This window comes from Mesitornis unicolor, unplaced genomic scaffold (assembly GCF_000695765.1).
Source record: "Mesitornis unicolor isolate BGI_N332 unplaced genomic scaffold, ASM69576v1 scaffold1557, whole genome shotgun sequence".
NCBI lineage: Eukaryota > Metazoa > Chordata > Aves > Mesitornithiformes > Mesitornithidae > Mesitornis > Mesitornis unicolor.
Window position 1 is genome coordinate 205,730 of NW_010198284.1, and position 8,694 is coordinate 214,423.

An 8,694-nucleotide genomic window follows, 5' to 3' on the forward strand; every position below is an offset into this window, starting at 1 on the left:
GTGGATAAATGAATCCTGCTGCACTCGTCTTGATTACATTTAATAGGTTGTTGAGCTTATTTTTTCTGAGTAGGGGATATCACTTATTTACTTGAGTTTCAAACTCAAAAGTACAAATTTTCTCCTCACTCCCAAACCCTCCTTTGCCTTTTGATGCTGATTGTGAAAGTTGGGATGGCCCCAGTCCTGCACAGCCGGCAATGGAGATGTTGAGGTCGCGGCCTCTATTTCTGTCTCGAATCGCTGCCATAATGGTGCAGGTCATATTGCATGTAATAATTTGCATATCAAAAACTTCTGAAAGAAATTAATGGAAAACCTAGCCGTTTATAAAATCCTGTGCTGATTTTAACTAGCAGGTCTTGAACCTTCTAAATCAGAGCTTAGCCTTATGACTGTAATTTGGGATGTCAGGACTTGGAGTCACGGCACCAGCGCTAAGTTGGGGGTTTGAATTGCTGAGAGAGTTTCATTGCATTAGATTTTTCTTTAATAATTCAGCACCAGTACGGAAGCATTTTATGCATGGGAACTAATACTGTCTCTTGAAGACAGCAGATAGTGCCAGGATTTTTTTTGGTAAATTATAGATTTGGAACCAAGTGAAGCTGCTGTATTTGTAGAAAGAGATGTATTGCTATTGAATTAATCCAAACAAGTTATTTTTTTTCAAAAACAGACCTGTTTTTAATGATACAAAGCTCTAAAAGCCTTTAAAGGTCTGTGTAAAACTACATTTCAGCAAGAGTCGGTCCAGGTACCTAAGTCACTTGAGGTTTTAATTCAACATGCTGGTTTGTTTGTTTACCCTTATGGCTTATTTTATTCATTTTGACAAGACAGTTTTCACTGCAAATTGGTTGAGAGCTGGTTTTATTTAGAAAAAAAATAAAAATAAAAGTCTTTGTGACAAGATGCATGGAATGAACCCTACAGTCCCTGTTAAAGTAAATCCACCTGCTGAAAAAAAAATCTCCCCATTGACTGAAGGGTCACCAAAATACTTAAAAAAGGAAAATTTGAGTGCACAGCTCCTTTTGAATGCACAGCTGAAACCACTGCGATAGCCTCTGTGAGCAGAGTGCTTTTGAAAAGCTCACCCCATGTTTATAACAAAGCCAAAAAATGAGAGCTGGCAGGCTTGGTGATTATGCGTAGTGCTAAACATTTTAAAGCAAATTCCCAAATTTCATGGGGTGAACGCAAGGTTATATGAAAAGTAAATCTGAATTGCCAATTAATTCACTGCAAACCAATTACTAAGAGCGTCCTGAATCAGGAAAAGTATCTCGGAGTGGAACACGTTCGGTTTTCCCCATGTAGGGGTTTTAATAATTCTGTTCTCCTTGGTGGTGGTACATTGGGAAATTAACTAGAAGGGGCTTTTGCTGACAGTACAAGTTGAGCCATGAGATAAACGAAAATCATTTTTAACCTGGGCAGGTGATGTAAGCGATTTTTAAAAGATGTTGCAATTTTGCCTAATTGTAGTTGAAAGTAAACCACTTTCTTGTTGTTTTGGTTGCCGTGCAGCATTTGAGTGTGATGAGTATAGCACAAAATCTCGCTATTGATTAAGTGTCCTGTGCTAGCCCGCGGGAAGATAAGAAGAATGCATTTTGCAGCTAGACAGATGAAAACCCAGGGGCCAAAGCAGCTGCCCTTCACAACTGCTGGGTTTGGATGGCACTAATTGAAATTACATACGCTTCTCAGGTGCAGGGGTAATAAATGCACCTTGGTGCATTATTTACTGCTGTCCACCTATCAGATATGGTTCAGAGGTACGATACAGGTGTGGTGTCAGGGGCCCCAGGAAAACAGAGTTCAACTCTGGGTTGTAACTTGGTTTTGGTAGGTGAGCTTTGGGCAAATCGCAGCCCTTCTCAGGCCATCGGTTCCCCTGTCCCCACATGAGAACAACGTTGCTGATCCCTGCTGTAAGGCACTTCAAGAACTGCGAGTGAAAAGCACTTTACAAGAACTCTGTGCTGTTATTTCAGGAGCTTAAACTGCTGTTTGCACTCATAGGAAGATAATCTCTTAGTCTCTGTTAATACAATTTAAGAGTTGGAGAGGGAGGTCATAAGAAAAATTTGAAATTCACTGGAGATCCTCTTGCGTGTGCTGTTGAGGGTCCCTGGTGTTATACCGCATCTAGAGCTGGGATGTGCTGGGGATGACAAGGTCTTTGCCTGAAACCTTTTATTTTTAGTTGTTATTTTTATTGCCTGTTTGTGCTGGAGAACCTCGGAGAATGGGCAGAATGAGTTAGGGCTGTGGCAGACAACCTCTGGCAGATTTAGTGGTGGTTTGCCATCCTGCCTCTCACAGCTCTGCTGTCACGCCCTGAGACGCTCCTGCTTTCCTTCTCCCAGCAGCGCTGAGGGTGCCATCCTGTCACAAAATTCAGTTAGACAGTTTAGGGGCTGAGGACTCATTAATACACGAAAAAATGATCAGGATGTGCTTTTTCTCCTGTGCCTTGTGAGATGGGTGGACAGCTGTGATAACAGCAATTATCTTAATCTATTGACAAATGAAGTGTTATGCTGAGCCGTACACCTGATGTGCTGGGGACACGGGCTGTTGGTGGCATTTCTCTTTGCAGCTGTAGCTCTTACTGACCTTGCATGGTGGCAAGTGATGGGCTCACAAATTACAGCAACTTGTATTTTAAATCAAAAAAGAGAGTAGAGGGGTGTGGAGCGAAGGCGAGGTGACAGTGTTTGGTTCTGTGTCTGCTTTTGGTGAGCTGTCGTGTAATGCAGATGGCTCTGATGTGCCCAGGTACAGCCACGTGTACGAGACACTGCCCATCAGTGCTTGGAACTTCTCATTTACAGCTGATATTTGGCTTGTCTTGTTTTGAGAGAGTAATTTGCATCAGGTAAGAACAGACTGTGCTAATAAGTAAATCAGAAAACTCATGTAAGAAGAGCAGCAAGTTATAACAATATCCTGACAGGTCATTGCCCTCTGTACTTCCTCCATCCAGAGTAAATTTTTTTCCTCTGTTGTTTTCTTCCAATTTACTAATATACATTTAGCTTAATTCTTTATTTTTATCTGTTCTGAACCTCCAGGTTCAAAACCTCCAGAAGAAATGGGATCATTAATAAAGTTGGTATTATCTAAGCAGAGTAATACACAGACACAAGTTAATGGATAACTGGTACATTATTTGTCTCATGTGAAAAAGTAAACTGTATTCTAACATATTAAGGCTGAAGCTTTAGCAAAGTTCCTGTAACACCATGCTAATTCATAACATGTGCACAAGGGGAACTTGGGAGTTGCAGATAGTTTTATAGAATAGTAATTAAAAAGAAAAGGCCGTTGCTCGTTACTGCTAGAGGCAGAGCTGGAGTTCAGCACAAAGCGAATGGATTTCAATCTCCTCGTAATTTTACAAGTCGTAACCTCTTCCAAAGGTGAGGAGTGTAACTGTGGTGGAGTTACCTGGGGAGCTTAAGTGCTTCATCCTCTTACTTAAGAGTTACCCAGAACTGCTGAGCCACTGGAGTGTTAACTGGCATTGGTATTTTTTAACAACAGGTACCTACGGTCCCGAGCACTGGGTGACTTCCAGCGAGAAGTGTGGGGGGTCTCACCAGTCTCCCATAGACATCGTAGACCACCAGGCCCACGTTGGGGATGAGTATCAAGAACTGCAGCTCGATGGTTTTGACAACGAATCTTCCAACAAGACTTGGATGAAAAACACAGGAAAAACGGGTATGCTCTCCTCTGTTTGTCTCCACAGGCTGTCTGCAGTCAATTAAAAATTCAAGCCATGTTCCACCCTCCTCCTTTTTCATTCTTCTGTGGTTTGGAGTTTGTTGCCTTTTTTTAATATAATTTTTTCAGCAGCATCCACCTATCTCTGCCTCTGCATTCTGTGCAAAGCAAGTTCTGCAGATTGATTTTAAGGCTTTTTTTTTTAAGGATGGGGTTTTTTTTTCAGGTTCTCAGTGTAAAATAATTCTCTTGGTAGTCAGTTGTTCCTCAGAAAAAAAGACTGTATAAGAATTTCAAGGTGTAACCTTGAATTATCAGCTTTGGGAGGCTGTAACATCTAATCCAAAAGAACGCTGAGATGCAAGACTCGGGCCTTTGTAGGAAAGAGGAAGTCTTAGAAATTGAAAGGTGTTATAGAAGAAAGAGCAATAACTGCTCCGAGTAGTGGGGGTTTATTAACGTGTTTCTGATATGATTATTGCACTGTGTTCTTCACTGAACTGAATCCTCTTCTGCTCTGTTCTGGCTTTTACAGGAAAGAACAGTCAGAGTACTGCTTATTTTTACCAAAACAGTTCACTGAAAGGTCAAGGTTGATTTATATGCAAAGCCGCATGCATTTGATTACTCTTTAATTCTAAAAATGTAAAAAGCAGAAATTATAAGGCCACCCTCTTCATTTGACAAGGTCAAATATTTTTAGGGAATTGGATTAAACCACTAATTAATTCAATTTTATTTATTGGACGTGTATTTTTATCTTTATTAACATTCATCACACATCTCTGTAGTGCTTTATGTAATGTGTCCCTCGTCTGGCCAAACCCAGGGCATGTACCTGCGCCGGGATTTGGTGACACAGCTGTGCACACGGGGTGACCTCGGATACACCCCATTGCTTCCAGGGGACTTCGGGTCCGAGCTGCGGCCTGGAGTTCAGCGAGAGCCTCAGATCCAGCTCCAGCAGTTCAGGATCTTAGCAGGAGTCGAGAGTTATCACCCCTCAGATGGGATGCAGTGACAGGCTGTGATCCTGTTTTCTTTCACTGCAAAGCAAACCCAGTTAAAGCAAACCACCACCACCAAGCGTAGCTTGGGTTTTTGATGCATTACTGAGGGTTTTTTCCAGCTTCACTGAGAGATGTTCCTGTTTGCTTTGAAATCCTGATTTTGTTGCCCTTTTGTAGCAACAAGAGATTCGGGCAAGGCTGAATGCTATGGAAATTTGGTGCTTAATTAATCTATTCATGTTGTGCACCCTGCCCTTTTGGTCACAGAGGGATGTTTAGTAACCAGCAATAAATGTAATTAGAAATACCACAAAGAAGCGATGGTGCTGTTCTTCTAAGAAAGATGCTAATGCTATACAGTGTGTGTAATAGGAACATACTGCTGCACGTATAATAGGAAACCATGCTGAACCAAACCGTGCCAGCACTTTTTCCAGTCTCCCCACAGTTGGCAAAGCAAGCTGTACCTTCAGTCTCCTCTGCTGGGTGATTTTAGCACTGCTGCTATATTTGATTTCCTCACCCATTGGGGTATGGATTTTTGCTGACAAGTTATTGCTTCACAGAGCAACAGTAACTGTCACTTTTCTTGGTAACTTACGGCCTTTTACTGGTAACGTGAAGACTCTTTTTGCCTTGCTGTCATCCCTGATTTCTTCTGCTGAGTTCTTAGCTCCTCCCTGGTTTTATCAAGTCTTTATCAAGCCCTTCTCTTGGTTTTCTGACCTTTTTGAAGAAATTTGTCTGGGATTAATTTTTCTGGTGGTAGAGCAGCAAACCAAGGAGGATGTTTTGTCTTGTGGGTAGAACGTAGAGGCAGGTTGTGCCATAAATTGCGTTGCATTTTGGCAGTGAAATTTTGGAGCAGATGGCCACAGGAGACCTTCATATTGCAGACTGACAGAGACAGTAAACTAAATATCTGTTTAAGCAATGCTGACGGATGTAGAGGGCATTTCTCAGCAATTAAGGACTGGTTAAAAGAGGTAGAGGTCTGAGGGAAAGCCAAAGGCCCTTAACCTTGATGCTCATTAACTGGCAGGAAATGTGTTGCTTGGGTTATTGTTATTGCTATTGGACCTAGTAATTTTTTTTAGGATGGAACAATTAGTTATTTTTATGCTCTGAAATGTTAAAAGGTAAAGAGGTTATTGCTCTTTAGATTTGTTGTACTCTTTCTTGTTTCCCCCTCCCTCTCCCACGTCAGGTAAAGGGCAGACAATGTACAGAAAACAGCATTTCATTCTGAAAATGGAAATGGATTCATTAAGCCCCTGTCTCGACTGAAAATGCTTTTGTGCGTGACAACACTGGCAAAGGCACTGATGTGGGTATGATTTCATCCCCCTAGTAGCTGGTTCCCAAGTGGTAAAGATCACTTGGACAGCATAAGCACATTTTGTAGCTGTATTTGCATTAGTTGCTTTCACTTATGCCACCTTATAATTCAGTGTACCTGGCGTCAGCCGGGCCTGGGGCTGACAAGGCTTCTTCAAGCCCAACCTGCCACAGAAAAGCGCCTGTGGGAGCAGTACCCTCGCCGGCATCACACAGGCATTGCCACCTTACCCCTTTTTAGGTCACTCAGAGCTTCTAAAAACTCCTTCCATTTAAAGAAACCTACTAAAATTGCTGCTAGAGGTGTGTTTTTGTAAAGTACTTTTTCTATGTGATGTGCATCACTCGGGCTGGTCCTGACTATCAGAACTGCTATGCAAAGGCATGGAAAGAGCTGCTTTGGCTTATTTTTGCACTCAAGAAGGTGACAGGCACACAGCTGCAGCCCTGATTCTGCAAATGGCATCGTGCAATTGTGATCCTGGTGGCTGTGGACCACCTCATTTGGTCTTGTAATCTCAATTACATAGCATTTTAAATTAGTGGGCTTTGAGGACTGATTCCTTGCTGTGCACTGTACAGAAACCATAGCAGTGGCTCCCAAAGCCCAGTAAGGTGATGTTTGGCTGTTCCAGTCCTGAGTACTGGGTGTCACATGGAGGGGAGGGAAGGCCCCAAATCACTGGCAGTAAGGGGATGCTGCTGCGATGGGAAGGTGATGGGAACATGTGTTGTACAGCTCAGCGGTGTAAGAAATACTGTAAAATGAACAATTAGATGAACATTTCAGATTGTACATCCTCCTAATTATCCTTTTAATTATTCATCTAAAACAAGTAAAATGACCCCTGACAGAGCCATAAATGATTTAGGAACTATCAAATATTTATTAGATGCAACTGAATCCCCACAGAGGTTTTTAACAGATGCACACGAATCTGCTTTCCTGTTTTGCTCGTCTCCTACAGTTTTATCTATGGAATTTACAACCAGTTGAATGAGAATTTCAGTGGTTAAAATGCTGCTGAGCTCATTGAGCATTTTTTGAGGGAGGAAGAGAGCAGTGGTGGTTTTAGTCTCATAGGTTTCACATATTTGGTGTAAGGAGACAGAGGCCCTGGCTGACACAGGCAGTGACCCATAGCCAGTCCTACACCACCCAGCTTCCTACACAAATGCTTTGATACAGAGGAAGAAAGAAATCATGGGAGAAAATAGCCCCGTGATGTTGTTGGCACAGTTCAGAACTATCTGCACATCTCATGCAATTTAATATTTAGATGGTTTTGACATAAACAAATTAAAGTTCAGGTGTTGTACTCATGGGCGGGCAGCCACAGAAGGCCTGACCTGCGGCAAAGCCTGCACTGGTTCACCAACAGGAGTCACTTTTATTTCACAACTAGCTTTTTTTGTTGGTTTTTTCAGCAGTGAATAAAATCCTCCCTTTTACATAATGAACTTGGATTCCTATTAACGTTTCCATTGTGATGACACAGTTGGCTTGAGAACACAGAGAAATCCTTGTGGGTTATGCTATTCCCATAAAAAAAAAGTAAATAAAAAGAAAACCAACCCAAAACTTTAATTGCAGGATTCTGGGCACAGCAAGTGGTGGTCTAAATGGCTTTTACCAGAAAATAATTCTAATTTTAGTTCTGTTTTTAAGCAACAGTTTTGTAAGGGATGAGAAGGAAGAATCTTCTAAGGAGTAGTTTTTAGGAACCGTGCATATTAAAAATGGGAGATGCTAGGAAGGCAGGTGATCTTGAAGTGACAGCGGCAGACAGGAATTTTTGGAAAGTTGGATTCAGTTCTTAGCTGGACCATAGACCTCCCCTGTAACATGTACCAGCTTTCACCATATGATTTTGCCCTCTATTTGGACCTACAGCTTTTATTGTTACATAAAATACAAAGGCTTTTGGAAATGAAAAGAAAATACAAAGAAGATCCTTTTGACCCTTATTGAATCCCATAATAATAATGTCAGAGTTACTGCAATAAAACCCAAGTTCTTACGGAGAACTTCTCATGAGCGGGGCTCCAAAAAGTTATTGTTACTCTCCCCATTTTACAGATAGGAGGAGCAGGGAGGTTAAGGAAAGTACGTGCCGTGTCCCGCAGTAGAGGTGGGACGGGGCACAGGGGTCTGTCGTCCGTTACCCCCCAAAACAGGGGAAATCCAACAGCATAGGATCCATTCTTTTCCTGACTTGTGATCTGCAGACCTTCAGTGGTTTGCGAGGCCAAGAAATGTGGTCGGCCATTAGTCCCTGGAACCACATTAAACGGGGTTTGATGGAATTTGGTGTTTAAATCTTAATCAGAGTCCGATGAGGAGGGCAAAAAGTCCTTGAGAAATTTGGACTTTGTGGTTTTCTGTAGTTTATGTTAGTTCGTAATTACTTCCATAATTAGCCAGCATTACTTGTAGACTTTTTTTTTTATACCAATCCCCACAAAGAGGGAAATTATGACCCAGCATTTTACTTGCATTAGAAGAAGTATTTTAATATAATGAGAAAAAACTGTAAATGCTTCAGAAAAACCTGTGCTAAGAACATCTTTGTCTTTGTTGTGTGTGTGCAGTTGCTATCCTGCT

General features: G+C 41.8%; 1 protein-coding gene across 1 annotated transcript in view; it reads left to right on the top strand.

Annotated features, from left to right (window-relative positions):
* The window catches only part of LOC104544270 (receptor-type tyrosine-protein phosphatase gamma-like), a gene marked incomplete at both ends in the record, with an annotated part of 268,982 nt that overhangs the window by 119,252 nt on the left and 141,036 nt on the right, over positions 1-8,694 (top strand). The window contains one exon of the mRNA XM_010189091.1: positions 3,559-3,752. Within this exon, the coding sequence (XP_010187393.1) occupies positions 3,559-3,752 (194 nt within the window). The remainder of the gene's footprint in view (positions 1-3,558; positions 3,753-8,694) is intronic.